The sequence below is a fragment of the Triticum aestivum genome, chromosome 4D (assembly GCF_018294505.1).
Source record: "Triticum aestivum cultivar Chinese Spring chromosome 4D, IWGSC CS RefSeq v2.1, whole genome shotgun sequence".
Classification (NCBI taxonomy): Eukaryota; Viridiplantae; Streptophyta; class Magnoliopsida; order Poales; family Poaceae; genus Triticum; species Triticum aestivum.
The window spans coordinates 435,202,286-435,221,632 of NC_057805.1; the positions used below are offsets into that span (position 1 = coordinate 435,202,286).

Genomic DNA, 19,347 nt, shown 5'->3' on the forward strand with positions numbered 1-19,347 from the left:
GGCGCTACTACGAGCATTAGTAAGGTACACATCAATAACATGTATATCAAATATACCTTTCACTTTGCCATCCTTCTTATCCGCCAAATACTTGGGGCAGTTCCGCTTCTAGTGACCAGTCCCTTTGCTTTAGAAGCACTCAGTTTAAGGCTTAGGTCCAGACTTGGACTTCTTCCCAGGAGCAGCAACTTGCTTGCTATTCTTCTTGAAGTTCCCCTTCTTCCCTTTGCCCTTTTTCTTGAAACTAGTGGTCTTGTTAACCATAAACACTTGATGCTCCTTCTTGATTTCTACCTCTGCAGCCTTTAGCATTGCGAAGAGCTCGGGAATCGTCTTGTTCATCCCTTGCATATTATAGTTCATCACGAAGCCTTTATAGCTTGGCGGCAGTGATTGAAGAACTCTGTCAATGACACTGTCATCAGGAAGATTAACTCCCAGCTGAGTCAAGTGGTTATGGTACCCAGACATTCTGAGTATGTGTTCATTGACAGAACTATTCTCCTCCATCTTGCAGCTGTAGAACTTGTTGGAGACTTCATATCTCTCAACTCGGGCATTTGCTTGAAATATTAACTTCAACTCCTGGAACATCTCATATGCTCCATGACGTTCAAAACATCTTTGAATTCCTGATTCTAAGCCGTAAAGCATGGCACACTGAACTATCGAGTAGTCATCACATATAGCTTGCCAGACATTCATAACGTCCGGAGTTGCCCCTGCAGCCCTCCTTGCACCTAGCAGTGCTTAAAGGACGTAATTCTTCTGTGCGGCAATGAGGATAATCCTCAAGTTACGGACCCAGTCCGTGTAGTTGCCACCATCATATTTCAACTTAGCTTTTTCTAGGAACGCATTAAAAATCAAGGAAACGGTAGCACGGGCCATTGATCTACAACAACATAGATATGCAAAAACTATCAGGACTAAGTTCATGATAAATTTAAGTTCAATTAATCATATTATTAAAGAACTCCCACTTAGATAGACATCCCTCGAGTCATCTAAATGATCACGTGATCCATATCAACTAAACCATGTCTGATCATCACGTGAGATGGAGTAGTTTTCAATGGTGAACATCTCTATGCCGATCATATCTACTATATGATTCACGTTCGACCTTTCGGTCTCAGTGTTCCGAGGCCATGTCTGTACATTCTAGGCTCGTCAAGTTTAACCCGAGTATTCTGCACGTTCAAAATTGTCTTGCACCCGTTGTATGTGAACGTAGAGCTTATCACACCCGATCATCACGTGGTGTCTCGGCACAACGAACTGTCGCAACGGTGCATACTCAGGGAGAACACTTATACCTTGAAATTTAGTGAGGGATCATCTTATAATGCTACCGCCGTACTAAGAAAAAATAAGATGCATAAAAGATAAACATCACATGCAATCAAAATATGTGACATGATATGGCCATCATCATCTTATGCCTTTGATCTCCATCTCCAAAGCACCGTCATGATCTCCATCGTCACCGGCTTGACACCTTGATCTCCATCATAGCGCCGTTGTCGTCTCGCCAACCATTGCTTCTACAACTATCGCTACCGCATAGTGATAAAGTAAAGCAATTACATGGCGATTGCATTTCATACAATAGAGTGACAACCATAAGGCTCCTGCCAGTTGCCGATAACTTTTACAAAACATGATCATCTCATACAATAACATATATCTCATCATGTCTTGACCATATCACATCACGACATGCCCTACAAAAACAAGTTAGACATTCTCTACTTTGTTGTTGCAAGTTTTACGTGGCTGTACAGGCTTCTAGTAAGAACCGTTCTTACCTACGCATCAAAACCACAACGATTTTCGTCAAGTGTGCTGTTTTAACCTTCAACAAGGACCGGCCGTAGTCAAATTCGATTCAACTAAAGTTGGAGAAATAGACACCCGCCAGCCACCTTTATGCAAAACAAGTTGCACGTCTGTCGGTGGAACCGGTCTCATGAACGTGGTAATGTAAGGTTGGTCCGGGCCGCTTCATCCAACAATACCGCCGAGTCGAAATAAGACGTCGGTGGTAAGTAGTATGACTATGATCGCCCACAAATCTTTGTGTTCTACTCGTGCACATCATCTATGCATAAAACTGGCTCTGATACCACTGTTGGTGAACGTAGCATGCAATTTCAAAATTTTCCTACGATCACGCATGATCTATCTAGGAGATGCATAGCAACGAGAGGGGGAGAGTGTGTCCATGTACCCTCGTAGACCGAAAGCAAAAGCATTAGGTTAACGCGGTTGATGTAGTCGAACGTCTTCGCGATCCAACCGATCAAGTACCTAACGTACGACACCTCCGGGTTCAGCACACGTTCAGCTCGATGACGTCCCTCAAACTCTTGATCTAGCAAAGTGTCGAGGGAGAGTTTCGTCATCACGATGGCGTGGTGACTGTGATGGTGATGTGATCCGCGCAGTGCTTCGCTAAGCACTACGACAATATGACCGGAGGAGTAAACTGTGGAGGGGGGCACCGCACACGGCTAAGAAACAACTGTTGTGCTTTGGGGTGCCTCCCTGCCCCCGTATATAAAGGAGGAGGGGAAGAGGCCAACCCTAGGGGCGCGCCCAGGTGGGGGGAAACCGACTAGGACTCCCAATCCTAGTCGCCCTCCCCCTTTCCTTCCTTTCGGAGGGGGGAAAGGGAAGTAGAGGGAGAGGGAGAGGAAGAAGGAAAGGGGGCCGCACCCCCTCCCTCTTGTCCAATTCGGACTCCCTTGGGGGCGCCACCCCTTGCGGGCTCCCTTCTCTCTCCCCTATGGCCCATGTAGGCCCAATACTTCCCCGGGGGGTTCCGGTAACCCCTCGGTACTCTGATAAATATCCGAAATGTCCCGAAACCATTCTGGTGTCCGGATGCCATCGTCCAATATTTCAATATTTATTTCGAGACTCCTCGTCATGTCCGTGATCTCATCCGGGACTCCGAACAATCTTCGGTCACCAAAACACATAACTCATAATACAAATTGTCATAGAACGTTAAGCGTGCCGACCCTACGGGTTCGAGAACTATGTAGACATGACCGAGACACATCTCCGATCAATAACCAACAACGGAACCTGGATGCTCATATTGGTTCCTACATATTCTACGAAGATCTTTATCGGTCAAACCGCAATGACAACATACATCATTCCCTTTGTCATCGGTATGTTACTTGCCCGAGATTCGATCGTCGGTATCCTCATACCTAGTTCAATCTCGTCACCGGCAAGTCTCTTTACTCGTTTCGTAATGCATCATCCCGCAACTAACGCATTAGTCACATTGCTTGCAAGGCTTATCGTGATGTGCATTACCGAGAGGGCCCAGAGATACCTCTCCGATACTCGGAGTGAAAAATCCTAATCTCGATCTATGCCAACCCAACAAACACCTTCGGAGACACCTGTAGAGCATCTTTATAATCACCCAGTTACGTTGTGACGTTTGATAGCACACAAGGTGTTCCTCCGGTATTCGGGAGTTGCATAATCTCATAGTCAATGGAATATGTATTAGTCATGAAGAAAGCAATAGCAATAAAACTTAACGATCATTATGCTAAGCTAATGGATGGGTCTTGTCCACCACATCATTCTCTAATGATGTGATCCCGTTCATCAAATGACAACACATGTCTATGGTTAGGAAACTTAACCATCTTTGATTAACGAGCTAGTCAAGTAGAGGCATACTAGGGACACTTTGTTTGTCTATGTATTCACACATGTATCAAGTTTCCGGTTAATATAATTCTAGCATGAATAATAAAAATTTATCATGATATAAAGAAATATAAATAACAACTTTATTATTGCCTCTAGGGCATATTTCCTTCAATAATCACAACTAAACACAAGGGTTACCCGTTGCGAGCGTGGGTTTTCATAACCTTGTTGTGCAAAAATGGGAAGCAAATAGAGCTCTTGCACATTTTTGTTAATCCATGGACTAAATATATGCATGTAGACACATGATCCGCACGCCTCGATCGGAAATGATGCGATAAGATACTGAAATCATTTTTTCAGAACTTTATACCCTAAAGTAAACGAATACTTGTTCCTATGATATTCATGTTTTCAAGTTGCTAAAGAAATACATTGTTGATGTATATGCACCAAAAGAAATAAAAAGCTGATTATATCTTAGGGATTAAGTTGTTCTTGGCCATATGGTACGACCATATCTTTACACAAAATTCTAGTGTCCTCGGCCGCCATAAGGGACCAATCTTTATGGATTTTATAATTTGAATTAGGTTTTTTACCTGGACGTGCAAAATTACATCGCACACGGTTATGTACATTGAGTGTGCCCGATGGATAGAAAGCGCACACACATACTGCGGTGAATCGAACCGTGTGCGATGCACCTATCGTCGCACTTGGTACCACACAACAAATTGTGTGCGACGAGAACCTAGAACAACACACTTTAATCATTTTGAACCATGTGTGATAACACCTCATCCCACACATGAGCTTCAAATCAACCGTGTCCGATGCTAAAAGCAATGTCACTCATAAACTAGAAGGCCATTGTGTGCAATGGCATGATCCATCGCACATATTTATCCAAATAAATCGTGTGCGATGGTTCAAACAATCACACACATTTACAGTTTCTCAAATCGTGTGCGATATGGCCAAAATCGCAAATGTTTCTCCTTCCAGGACTGTCAGCGATTGGCTGACAATTATACACATTTTCTTTGCCAAAAATGTATGCCATATATTTGTCTAAATGCAAAGAAATTTTGGATTGTTTCTGATGGTTTGCACATGTTTCATTATAAAAAAATTGTGTGCGATGGACCGCCCCATCACACATGTTTCTTCGATCGTGGGTGAGACCCTTCCCCAATTACACATCCACATGCGTTGATGGTTCAACTGTCCGTGTGTGATGTGGGTTTTTGATATGATGACCCTTTTTTGCGAAATAACACTTGTATTACTCAAGAAGTTTAAGGATTACAATCTCGTCCAACAATATTCAGGACTTCCTCTGGACCAGAGCTCAGCCAGACAGCAGTCCGGCCTTGCAGCCTACCAAAGTTGGCCATGAAATGGCTAGCATTATTAGCACTGCGACGAATATGAGTAATACAAGTATCACGTTCCCCCATACTAATTTTGATCTCTCTAATCAAAAACGAATATTTAGACATGTTGCTCTGATCACTCTTTACCATTGTAACGGCTTCCAAAGAATCTGATTCAATATCTATTGGTGAGTTGCTCCATTGCAGAGCAAGGGATAGACCTTCCTTTAGTGCCAAAATTGTTGCTTCTAAAGCATCCTCACAAGTGAAAAGATACCGGCAGGAGCTGAAGATAATAGACCCTGCATGATCACGAAGAATCATACCTACCCCAGCAGTACCCTTGGCCACCGAACCATCAGTATTTAATTTGACTCTCCCAGGTTCCGGTGGAAACCAAGGACATGATGGGGTTACTCCAATATTTTTGCATGCTGCCATATGAGGAAAGTGAGAGTGGGATACCATTTTTCCTTTGATATCAGCGATGGGGGCAAGCTCCAGCGCATGTAGTGAGTTCACATAGCTACACAGGAACCGAACTGAAACCTCAACTGGTGGCGCAGGTTTCGCATGCACAACCTCATTTCTAACATGCCAAATCCTCCACAACAAAATCAGTAGCCGGACTCGTGATGGTTCGTCAGCATCGCACACCAAGTTCAGGAACCATTCGTGACACGGCTGGATACTGGAGAGCGTGGGCAGTACCCACTCGACCTCCATAGCGCGCCACAAATTCCTTGCATTAGTGCATGCACAGAATACATGAAAGCTGTCCTCGTCCTCCATACCACAAACTAGACACGTTTTGAAAACCTCAAGTGACCTTTTATGTTTATTGCACCATGTGGCCAGTGAGTCCGATGCAAGTCTGCATGCAAATGTTAAAACCTTTGGAGGGGCGCGACAGGACCAGATCGCCTTCCACCCATCACGCTCGTCGGGGCTAGAGCTAGAAGAGGCAATCAGCGGCCCAGCCAGATCCTCTACAGCGAGTCTGTAAGCACTACGAACGGTGAAGATACCGTTTTTTCCGGTGCCCAAGCAATGAAATCTTCCCCTAGCATAGGGGATGGCGTGATCTTGCAAATCTCAATTACGTCAACCAGCATAAAGTACTGTTGGATTCGGCCTAAGTCCCATGTACCATAGTAATCAAGCAGCTCAGAGACCCACCTGAAGCGGCATATTCCTTTGGGAGAAATCAAACCACCAGTAGCTCCACGGACAATCCATCTATCCCGCCATATCCGAACCTTTTCGCCATTGGCAATCCTCCAAACAAGACCCTTTTTCAGCAACTCCAAGCCGTAGCAAATAGCCTGCCAAGAGGGCAAGGGATTACCTAAAAAAATGTGTCTTCAAAGCGACCATTTGGAAACTATTTTGCTTTCAACACCCTTGCACAGAAACTATCAGGGAACATCAAAATGCGCGAGGCGTGCCTAGCCAACAAAGCCTGATTGAAGCTTCTGAAATCCCGAAAACCAAGTCCACCTTGTTTCTTGGACCTTATCATATTGTGCCAAGCTACCCAATGAGTTTTCCGTTTACCTTTTTCGGCCCCCCAATAGTAATTTCTCACCAAGCGGTTCAGATCGTCACAAACTTCGAGAGGGAGCTTATAAACACTCATAATGTAGGTAGGGATAGACTGTGCAGTAGCTTTAATGAGAACTTCCTTCCCGACTTGGGTAGGGTGCCCATCATACGAGAAGAGACGCTTGGTCAACTTCACCTGTAAATTCTGAAATTTACCCTTCGACATCCTTCCATCCCGTGTAGGCAACCCCAAGTATTTCTCCTCAAAACCTGAAGTGGTGACACCCAAAACACCTTTAATATCAGTAATTGTAGTGGCAGGGCAAGAGCTACCAAATAATATTGAGCTCTTAGTAGGGTTCAACAATTGTCTTTTAGCCTTTTCATACACATTCAGAACATTCTTCACATAAAGAGCCTCTTGGCTACAAGCTTTGAAGAACAACAACGTGTCATCAACAAAAAGAAGATGTGAAACACCCGGAGCACGTCTAGTCAATTTCAAAGGTGATATATCTCCAGAAACAATACCCTTGTTAATAAGGGTAGAGAGACCGCCAGCAACGAACAAAAATAAGTATGGGGATAAAGGATCACCTTCTCGTAGCCCACACGACGGTGCAAACGAATCCAAGATGGCTCCATTAAATTTTACGGAATATCTCACCGAGGTAACACAAGACATTATCCAATCCACCCATTAGTGAGCAAAGCCAAGCTTTTGCATCATTTGCTTAAGGTAATTCCAATCAACCCTATCATAAGCTTTAGAGAGATCCAGTTTATATGCACAAAAGCTCTTTGTGGGGTCCTTCTCCTGTTTGATGTGATGAATGCATTCAAAAGCAACCAAAGAATATCTGTAATCATCCGCCCTGGAATGAAGGCACTCTGTGTGGGAGAAATGATGTCATCCAGGACAGGACGTAAACAGTTGACCAAGCATTTTGAGACAACTTTGTAAATTACATTACACAAACTAATGGGCCTGAAATCAGTTATCTTGACAGGGTTTGGGATCTTTGGGATCAAGACAATCACTGTATCATTTACCTCTGGGGGCATAATACCAGTGCGGAAGAATATTTTCACAGCTGTAATAACACCGTCTCTCAAAATATCCCAGTTGCGTTGAAAGAAACGAGCTGGAAACCCGTCGGGTCCCAGGGCCTTCAAGGGGCCAATCTGAAACAAAGCGTCGGAGATCTCCTTCTCTGAGAAAACAGTACACAGTCTCGCGTTAGTTTCTGCATCAATAACTGGGGTGATTAAATCAATAATCGGCGAGGCATCCAGGTTGCTTTTTGCCGAGAAAATGTCCTGAAAATATGATGTGGCTGCATGCTCCATAGTTTGTTTTACAGTATGGACAGTACCATTCAGGTCCTCAATTTTCTTTATCCTGTTTTTCCTAGCCCTCCAAACTGATTTTGCGTGAAAAAAATTTGCATTACGATCACCGTCCTTTAGCCATGTGATTCTTGACCGTTGCATCCACATTAACTCCTCTCTGTACAGAAGTTCATTCATACGGTCAGTGGCTTTGCGAATTTCACACCTGTCAGCGTTCATGAGCATAAGCTCCTCAAGTTGGGTTCGGGATTTTTCAATGTCTCAGGCCACATTACCAAATTTATCTTTACTCCAGGAACACAGTTTCATCATAGTTCCTCTAAGAGCAGCATGTACATCCCCCAATGTGCCTTTCTGACCTGCTTCTTTCCAAGCATCTGCGATGATCTCTTGAATGGCTGGTTTCCTCTCCCACATCACTTCGTACTGCCTCATCCTTGGCTTCGTCGGTTGATCCATCATAAGACCCGCCGATACATGCACAGGGACATGGTCTGAACATGGGGATATTAGGTGCCTAACCATAGTATCATCAAACATGTTACGCCATGCCGGGGTGGCTACGGCTGTGTCCAGCCTCACCTTCACATTTGCATTACCACTTCGCATATTGTCATATGTGTACGACACACCACTGAACCCGATGTCTGACAATGCACAAGTTTCAAGCATGTCTCGGAACGCCTGCATTTGGGACTGCTGCCTCGGCGTGTTAGAGAAGTGTTCAAAGTCCCACATACACTCGTTAAAGTCTCCGACAACCAGCTGCTACCTCTTGAGCATTGCGTTGGTTTTCCCTTGAAGAGGAAAGGGTGATGCAGCAAAGTAGCGTAAGTATTTCCCTCAGTTTTTGAGAACCAAGGTATCAATCCAGTAGGAGGCTATGCACGAGTCCCTCGCACCTACACAAACAAATAAATCATCGCAACCAACGCGATAAGGGGTTGTCAATCCCTACACGGTCACTTACGAGAGTGAGATCTGATAGATATGATAAGATAATATTTTTGGTATTTTTATGATAAAGATGCAAAGTAAAATAAAAGCAAAATAAAAAGCAACGGAAATAACTAAGTGTTGGAAGATTAATATGATGGAATATAGACCCGAGGGCCATAGGTTTCACTAGTGGCTTCTCTCAAGAGCATAAGTATTTTACGGTGGGTGAAGAAATTACTGTTGAGCAATTGACAGAATTGAGCATAGTTATGAGAATATCTAGGTATGATAATGTATATAGGCATCACGTCTGAGACAAGTAGACCGACTCCTGCCTGCATCTACTACTATTACTCCACACATCGACCGCTATCCAGCATGCATCTAGAGTATTAAGTTCATAAGAGCAGAGTAACGCCTTAAGCAAGATGACATGATGTAGAGGGATAAATTCATGCAATATGATAAACCCCATCTTGTTATCCTCGATGGCAACAATACAATACGTGCCTTGCTGCCCCTACTGTCACTGGGAAGGGACACCGCAAGATTGAACCCAAAGCTAAGCACTTCTCCCATTGCAAGAAAGATCAATCTAGTAGGCCAAACCAAACTGATAATTCGAAGAGACTTGCAAAGATAATCAATCATACATAAAAGAATTCAGAAGATTCAAATATTGTTCATAGATAAACTTGGTCATAAACCCACAATTCATCGGTCTCAACAAACACACCGCAAAAGAAGATTACATCGCATAGATCTCCACAAGAGAGGGGACAACATTGTATTGAGATCCAAAAAGAGAGAAGAAGCCATCTAGCTAATAACTATGGACCCGAAGGTCTGAGGTAAACTACTCACACTTCATCGGAGAGGCTATGGTGTTGATGTAGAAGCCCTCCGTGATCGATGCCCCTTCCGGCGGAGCTCCGGAACAGGCCCCAAGATGGGATCTCGTGGGTACAGAAGGTTGCGGCGGTGGAATTAGGTTTTTGGCTCCGTTTCTGATTGTTTGGGGGTACGTAGGTATATATAGGAGGAAGGAGTACGTCGGTGGAGCAACATGGGGCCCACGAGGGTGGAGGGTGCGCCTGGGGGGTAGGCGCGCCCCCCTACCTCGTGGCTTCCTGGAAGCTTCCTTGACGTAGGGTCCAAGTCTCCTGGATCATGTTCGTTCTGAAAATCACGTTCCCGAAGGTTTCATTCCGTTTGGACTCCGTTTGATATTCTTTTTCTGCGATACTCTGAAATAGGCAAAAAAACAGCAATTCTGGGTTGGGCCTCCGGTTAATAGGTTAGTCCCAAAAATAATATAAAAGTGAATAATAAAGCCCAATCATGTCCAAAACAGAAGATAATATATCATGGAGCAATCAAAAATTATATATACGTTGGAGACGTATCACCAGCCACGGCAAATCGGACTTGGGGCATAAATTTTGCATCAATTCCCACATCAAGTGTCGGTCCTCAACTCTTGGTTCACCATAAACACACGTAAGTCTCCAAGGAGGTTCATCTGGTCCAGATTGCACGTGCGCATCAATGCAGCGCTCATTTGAAAACTGCACATTAACCAACAATGATTCATGCCAGAAGAGGGCAAGCCCTCCGCTATTCCCAATACTGTCCACTCCTTCGTAACCTTGCAAACCAAATCTAGCTCGATGTCTCTTCATTCTTACTGCTGATTGCCTTGTCTCACACAAAAAAACCAGCGTGGGGGAATGCGACTGAACCATAGTCGCCAAATCACGAACTGTCCGGGAGTTCCCCGCCCCCCGGCAGTTCCAACTTAGGAGAGTCATTTGTCCTGGCGGCGTTCCACTTGGGAACCCGCCATTGTGGACATATTTTTTGTTTTGTTTGGATTCTGATCAAGTCTTGATCTCTTTGGTTCTTGTTTTCCAGAAGGGCTGGGTGGCACACTTTGACCAGAATCAATCAAGAGTAGCTGACCTTTAGTATTGCTAGTTGGAGGGGAACCAGCCCCCTTCTCATGTCCTGCACCTCCCCTTTTTCTGCTCTGATCCAAGTCAACAGCAGCTCCTACATTATTGCTTTCATCCAGTTCCATATCCTTTCCATCTGCAGTTGCCGAGGCTGTAGCTTTCGGGGGATCTTCTTCAGTGCGTCTCCCCCGAGCAGCGTTACCCCAAGTTGCACGCAAATATTTGAAAAACATGGCCGACGCCGGATGCACTCCATCACCATGTTATGTATGCAAATGACCAATCATGCCACAAACGGCGCACCAATCTGGAAGCCGTTCATATTTAACCTTGAAAATTTGCCTCTTTCTTTTCCTGACCACCGAGACATGATTTTTCAATTTGTTCCTGACATCCAATATAATCCTTACTCGGTAGAAGTTTCCTGCAACATCTCTTCCTCTGTTATCCAGCGAGCAAAACTCACCAACTGTTCGTGCAAGGGACTGAACAAGGGGTTCAAATCCGTCTGGAAGGTCCTGAATTTGCATCCAAATCTTGAACTTGCATAGATCAATAGACGAAGGCTTTGTGAATCCGTCGTATGGCGCCATGAGTACAGGATTGCCCCGAAAGGACCAAGGGCCGCCCTCCATCACCTTGTCCCAATCGCCAAGGCATGAAAACTGCATCGTGTATAGTTTATCACCCAAAGATCTGAATTTGACATCTTGAGCAAGGTCCCATGTACTGCGCATGTTCTTGTAGAACCAGAAATCCCCAAACTCTTTAGATGTGTGTACTCTCCCGATTGCAAGCCATCGGATGGACTCCTTCACCGGCTCCGGGCATGCATCCTCATAGACGATATCAATCAAATCAGAGTCCTCAATCCCAAGTTGCCGCATCATCTGTTGCAGCTCCTCATCGCACGCCACCGATTCAGATTCTGTGGCCGCCATGGGAGGAAACCCTAGCTTTTGCAAAGCAGGGAGGAGGAAACTCCAGCCGCTTTAGACCCAGGATCCGCCCGCCAAGGCCGGGAAGTGCCGCGAGGGCACCCCTGGATCAGCCCGAGCGTGGGGACTGGGGGACGGCGGCGGAGGAAAGGCTCAACGTCGCGTCGCCGCAGACGAGAGAGGAGACCCTAACACGAGGGGAAAAAACTTTTCCTGGTGAGTAATCTTGTGAATCACTTTGATATGATGACCCAATCTGCAATAGTGGCAAACCAGCCTTTTCATTGTGCATCTGAGGCTGATCATATCGCGTTCAAACACTCTTAACTTCCTATATCTTAATGTCGTTGGCTCATGCAAATTTTCAAACTTTTACGAAATTTTTGTGCATGTTTGGTTTTGTACCGATTCTACACTTGAGGCATGATGGAACTCTGATGTGGGAACGACATAACTAAGGATGAGTACTTCATGGAGGTTTATTTTGACCTAAATGTTAATGATCTGACGTCAGCTCGGAGGTTTTTGAGCAAACGCGTTGCTCGGATGACAAATTCTGTTTTTAGAGCATGGCAAGTTTCACTAGTTCCCTTTGATGCAGCATGTCAATTTTTTTTCTGTGAGGATGGTGAATCCTGAATAAGTTTGAATTTTTTTAAACTAACAATTCTCCTTAGTTATGAGTAATTGTCATGTCAAATCCTCAAAAACGCATGACAATTAGTCTACTGCAGCATAGCAAATTCCTGACAATCTTTCTGCGCATCTACAACATGGCAAATCTTTATACAATTACATGGCAAATGTATTTGTTTTAGCATGGCAATTATTAGTCGTTCGTCGGGGGTGGTTTTTGGAGGGAACACTGTCAGATCGTGACATTCGGTCGGGTGACCCCATGAGAGAGCGCCACTACAATATTGGTGCCCTATTTTTAACTCTCGGTTTCTCTGAATTTTCGTAACTCTTGTTTATTTCAGTTTTTTGATATGCTATACTCTAAATTTGTTTAATCAATCAAATCTGATCTAAAGAAAAAGATAAATGCCAGCTGTGAGAAAATGGTTAAAAATATTAATCACACATATCCCTAAAAAAATTTAACATCAGTTTTTTGAACATAAATGTAAGCACTAGGATTTAAACCCTGGTAGGCTGGGGATACCACAATTCTTCTAACCATCCAACCACAGGTTGGTTCGCATATCCCTAAATTTAACAGGACATCTAATAGCAGGAACACGAGAAATACGCCGTGCGATTTATTTATACATGATCATGACACTGACAATATCTGCGTATACAAACATACGCGTCGCCGCAGCGTGGTGTGGAGGCCTCGGCGGGCGCTCTAGCCGGACAGGAAGTCCTGCCTCTTGACGCTCTGCAGGTTCGGGCCGGACATCCGGTGCGCCATTATGGCCCCGCCGCTGAGCGGGCCGGCCTGCCACACCGTGTTCTGCTGCGTGGAGTTCCCCGGCAGCGCCACGGTCACGTAGATCGTGTACGCGCCGGCCGCGTACTCCGCGGTGGGCGGCACCGGCACGGCGAACGAGAGGGTGGTGTTGTCCAGGGCGGGGGACGTGGTCCGCAGGATGGTGGTGAGCACGGACACGGCGCCGCCGCCGCCCGGCGAGGCGACGAAGACGTTGCTCCCGGCCATGCCGGCGCCGCCGGGGTTGATGCCCCAGGCGACCCAGCCGGTGGCGTCGGACTGCGCGCGGAACGCGAGCTCGGCGGTGCCGTTCGCCGCGTGGTACGTCCAGTACAGGCTGGCCCCGAGCACGGGCAGGGTGTTGCACCGCGCGAACGACCGGCCCGCAGGGAACGTCGCGTTCTCGCAGCCCTGCTGCTGGGCCGTCGCGCCGGCGGCAAGCAGCAGCACGGCGGTGGCTGCGAGTACGAGGAGGAGCCGCGCCATGGAGCCTCAGCCTTGCTCGTGCCGCGTCGTTGCTTCGTCTCGGCTCTCCTCCGAGCTGGCCGGAGGTGCAAGTGCGGGCCGTGTGGTGGCAGCAAGCGTGAAGGTGGGGAGAGGCTATTTGTAATACGGCCGGCGACGTGAAAGTTGGGATGCCGGAGGTACGTGCAGTGCAGTGCACGGGTGGATGAAAAGCTCCAGAGTTGACGACGGGTTATCTCTTGCGGTTTCAGACCCCTCGGTAGCATCGCAAGCATAACTTCCTCCGCCGTGCCGGTCGTACTTTTCATTTCATCAGACCAGAGGGTAAAATTTGGCGACTCTATACATGAAAACCGACCAAATATCCCCTTTGCGAAGCATCCCATTTTGACTTTGCGCGGGACAGCCACGAGATTTCTACCGTGCGTACGTCGGTGCTGTGGCGAACACAAGACTTTCTCTGGGAAACTGAAGAAATTCACACGTTCTCCGGGAAACACCAGCCGTGGCCGGTGTGCTGCACACGCACGCAGACGCAGTTGCGTGTCCAAAATCTGGGGGACGATCGGCAGATGAATGCCTCGTTACGTCCGTCCGTGCACGCCGTAGCAACCCATTTGTCATCGCTGCAACACGCCGTGACGGGAAGGCTTCGTTGATCCACACACAAGACATGCTGCAGCGTGCCCGTCGTTACGGGCGTCGTTATCGACGGAAGCAAGCTGAGCGTCACACCTACACTTCATCGGTCGCCAATGGCGGTTCAATCAAGCTGCTGCAGGCGCCAGTGCGTACTGTACTCTCGTACAGAAAATAGACCTTTTTTTAGGGTCGAAAATAGACTGCATTGTTGACCAGTGCATACTTAGGAACACAGAATAACCATCAACTTCACTTAACTACCGCATCCCAGATGTGAAACACCTAGTAGACCATGCAACGGTTGCAGAGCATTAATAGATATGGATGTTTAACGTAAGTGTAACCTCAACTCCTCTCTCTCTCTTAATGCATGGGATGTTAGATGAGAATTTATAGTTCTAGTTAAGTTGTACGCTTTCTATGAACGTACGCATCCTGTAAACGGTCACCACCTCTTATGAATAAATACCACGCGGCTCTCACTGTTGGAGAGTAGGAACGGCTTCAACCATTTTAACATGGTATACAGAGCCAACCTCTTCCCTATCATCTACCTATAGAAAAAACATATAGAAACCTCACGCCATGGCCTTCAATTCGGCTGCCGTTGTCCTCAACCTCGGCTCACCTCCGACCGAGAAATTGACAAGGGAGAATTACCTCCTTTGGAAGGCTCAAGTGATGCCGGGTCTGCGTGGTGCGCAGGTCACTGGTCTCCTTGATGGCTCAGACGCCGCACCACCGAAGACGGTGGAAACACAACAGGCGGATAAAACCATGGCCATGGCACCAAATTCCATGTATGCCACATGGATATCGAAGGATCAGCAGGTTCTGAGCTACCTGTTGAATTCTCTCTCTAGAGAAATTCTAGCACAAGTTGTGGGGAAGGAAACCACGTTTGATCTGTGGGCTGCAATCACGACGTTGTTCGCCTCACAGATGCTTTCTCGGGTTACAAACCGGAGGATCGCCATCACCAACACCAAGAAGGGTGCCATGTCAAGCCCCGCCTACATCGCCAAGATGAAAAGCCTAGGTGAAGAACTTGTTGCTGCTGGTCGGCCGGTCTCTGATCCGGAGATGGTTGACTATATCATCGCCGGTCTCGATCGTGACTATGATTCAATCGTTGCAGCAGTCGACGCCATCAAGTCTTCTATATCTGTTGATGATCTCTTCTCACAAATTTCTGCCTTTGATCAAAGGATTCAGATGCTAGGTAACAACACAAATGGAGGCTTCAACACCTCCGCGAACGCAGCCTACAGAAGGCGCGGACAAAGCCGTGGCAGAAGTAATCGCGGCGTGGATTCAGAGGGCGTGGCAGGGGCGGTCGCTCCTCCCTTCTGGTAGAAGTGGCGGTGGGGGCGTTGGCTAATGAGGCCGCTCACATGGACCACTACAGCAACAACCACAATCTCATGACCAATGTCAGATTTGTAAGAACTATCATCCAGGTAGCGTACGAGAATGCTGGTGGCGCTATGAAGAAGATAGCTATCATGAGGAGAAGTGGGCCAATGCGGACACTAACTCCTATGGGGTTGATACAAACTGGTATGCAGATACCGGTGCCACCGACCACATCACAGGAGAACTTGACAAGCTAACAATGCGGGACAAGTACAATGGAAAAGATCAAGTGCACACGACCAATGGTTCTGGTATGGCAATTACTCACATTGGTTATTCAATTGTTAAAACTCCCGTGAAAAATTTACAACTCAATAATATTTTACATGTTCCTGAAGCCTCAAAGAATCTTGTCTCCGTTCATCGTTTTACACTTGATAACCATGTTCTTATAGAATTTCACCCTTATTTCTTTTTGATTGAGGATCTGGTGACAAGGAAAATAATTCTTAGAGGAAACTGCGTGGGAAGCCTCTATCCACTCATCTCATCGTCATCATGGTCAAATAAGCAAGTCTTTGTTGTCACCAAGCCATCCTCGGCAAAGTGGCATAGTCGCTTGGGTCATCCATCCTCGGTTATTGTTCAGCATGTTCTTAGCAAAAATAAACTTCCTCATTCTCATGAGTCTAGTGTTGAGTCAGTTTGTGATCCTTGCCAACAAGCTAAAAGTCATCAGCTACCATACCCTGTTTCTACCAATATTTCCACTGCCCCCTTGCAACTTGTATTTTCAGATGTTTGGGGGCCAGCCCCTACCTCAGTTGGTAGACATTCGTATTATGTGAGCTTTATTGATGACTATAGCAAATTTACTTGGATTTATCTTCTCAAAAGATGATCTGATGTGTTCCAAGTTTTCACTAATTTTCAAAATCTTGTCGAACGGAAAATGGACTCTAAAATGATTGCTATGCAAACTGATTGGGAGGTGAGTATGAGAAGCTCAATTCCTTCTTTCAGAAAATTGGTATTTCTCACCATGTATCTTGCACACATGCGCACCAACAAAATGGATCCGCTGAAAGAAAACATCGCCACATTGTTGAAGTAGGTCTAGCCTTGCTAGCCAATGCATCTATGCCACTCAAATTTTGGGATAAAACTTTTTTGACTGCCACATACCTCATTAATTTGCTACCCAGCAAAGTCATCAAGTTTGAGACTCCAATCACACATCTTTTGAGCATTACACCAGATTATAATTCCCTTCGTGTCTGCGCATGCTGGCCAAATCTTAGACCCTATAACACACACAAACTCGCGTTTCGTTCCAAACAATGTGTGTTTCTAGGATATAGTCCTATTCATAAGGGTGTCAAATGCCTAGATGTATCTACAGGTAGAGTTTATATCTCCCGAGATGTTGTGTTTGATGAGTCTGGTTTTCCTTTCAAATCCCTTCATCCAAACGCCGGAGCACTTCTTCGCAAAGAAATTCTACTCCTTCCACCTAATCTCCGGAGTTTTGATCACGGGGGTGACAATTGTACTGACCAATGTGATAACTCTGCTATTTCTAGACCTGTTATTGTGCCTATGCAGGTCTCTGAAGAAAACAATCACAATGATCAAAATCCGAAGGAAATTGGAGCAATATTTCATGTGGCAGAAGAAAACGAAGTAGGCGCAGAACATGAGGGAGATCCGGCGGCGCCTACCACGCCATCTGCCTTAGATCGTGCAGGGGGATCCGTCCTAGATCACGCGCCTACACCTGTCAGGCAATATCAGCTGTCCAACCCATGTACATCTACGCCATCACGTGGATCCCCGTCCCCCGATACATCAGGCGCCAGCTCTGGAGCAAAAGTGTCTACACATACAAATTGCTCGACAGGATCTTCTATGGCAAGCCCTACTGCACCATCTATGTGCAAACACAACTGGCAGCTATTTCTCATGTCAAGACTCGACTGCAGGTATAAGAAATCCGAAGATAAGAAAAGATGGTACTATACCATGGGGTATGTTGTGTATTGCAGGAGAGCCAGCAAAACTGAATGATGCACTTGAAGATCCGAGATGGGAGAAAGCAATGGATGAAGAATATTCTGCACTTATGAGAAACAAAACTTGGCATCTTGTGCCTGATCAAAGAGGTAAAAACATCATTGACTGCAAGTGGGTATATAGAATCAAGAAGAAAGCATATGGTTCTATTGACAGGTATAAAACTCGTCTAGTTGCAAAAGGTTTTAAGCAACGATATGGTATAGACTATGAAGATACTTTTAGTCATGTTGTAAAAGCCGAAACTATAAGACTTGTGCTAGCTATTGTTGTATCCAGAGGATGGAGTATGAGACAGCTAGATGTGCAGAATGCGTTTTTGCATGGTGTTCTGGAAGAGGAGGTTTACATGAGGCAACCACCAGGATATGAGGACAAGAAAATACCCGATTACATGTGCAAGCTTGATAAAGCTCTTTATGGTCTGAAACAAGCACCTAGAGCATGGACTCCAGGTTGAGCTCACAGTTAAAATATCTTGGTTTTGCTGCATCCAAAGCTGACACTTCATTGTTCATTTATAACAAAGCAAACATTGTTATCTTTGTGCTTATATATGTCGATGACATCGTAGTTGCAAGCTCTTCACAAAGTGCCACTGATGCTCTTCTGAATGATTTGAGTTCTGAATTTGCCTTGAAGGATCTTGGAGATTTGCACTTCTTCCTAGGTATTGAGGTTAAAAAGATTCAAGATGGCATAGTACTGAAACAAGAGAAATATGCTACTGAACTTCTAGCCCGCATTGGGATGAAGGATTGTAAGTTTTCACCCACACCTTTATCTTCTTCAGAAAAACTTTCAGCATACGAAGGAGAACTACTTAAGGAAGAAGAAAGTACAAAATATAGAAGTGTCGTTGGAGCCTTACAGTACTTGACTCTCACACGGCCTAACATATCATTTGTTGTTAATAAGGTTTTTCAATATCTGCATGCACCTACCACACACTGGACAGCTGTCAAAAGAATTGTACGCTATGTGCATACTGTGAATTTGGGACTTCAAATCAGATGCTCAAATTCCACACTTGTGAGTGCCTTCTCTGATGCTGATTGGGCAGGTTGCAGTGATGACAGAAAGTCTACTAAAGGTTTTGCAGTATTTTTTGGCTCTAACCTTATTTCTTGGAGTGCTAGGAAACAGGCAACAGTATCAAGATCAAGTACAGAAGCTGAGTATAAATCCTTAGCTAATGCCACCGCTGAAATTATTTGGCTAGAATCCCTGCTTGGAGAATTGGGAATTAAGCAAAGTCGTATCTGTGTCTATGGTGTGATAATTTGGGAGCCACATATTTGTCTGCTAACCCTGTCTTTCATACCAGAACAAAACATACTAAAATTGACTTTCATTTTGTACGAGAAAGGGTTGCAGAAAAGAAACTGGAGATACGATTCATTCCATCCAAGGATCAAGTGGCAGATGGCTTCACTAAAGCTCTTTCGGTCAAACCATTTGGCGAATTTCGAAATAATCTTAATATAGGATAGTTGAGATTAAAGGAGGGTGTTAATAGATATGGGTGTTTAACCATTTGGCAAATTTTGAAATAATCTTAATATAGGATAGTTGAGATT

At 45.4% G+C, this 19,347-nt stretch overlaps 1 protein-coding gene across 1 annotated transcript; it reads right to left on the reverse strand.

Moving 5' to 3' along the window:
- Positions 1-12,958: 12,958 nt before the first annotated feature.
- Positions 12,959-13,904, reverse strand: LOC123100214 (cytochrome b561 and DOMON domain-containing protein At3g59070). Its single transcript, XM_044522176.1, has one exon. It carries the CDS (start codon positions 13,715-13,717, stop codon positions 13,148-13,150), a length of 570 nt encoding a protein of 189 aa, XP_044378111.1. The 5' UTR covers positions 13,718-13,904; the 3' UTR covers positions 12,959-13,147.
- Between the last annotated feature and the right edge of the window lie 5,443 nt (positions 13,905-19,347).

Coding starts and splice junctions, on each gene's coding strand:
- LOC123100214 (XM_044522176.1), bottom strand. CDS start 13,717: ATGGCGCGGCTCCTCCTCGTACTCGCAGCCACCGCCGTGCTGCTGCTT.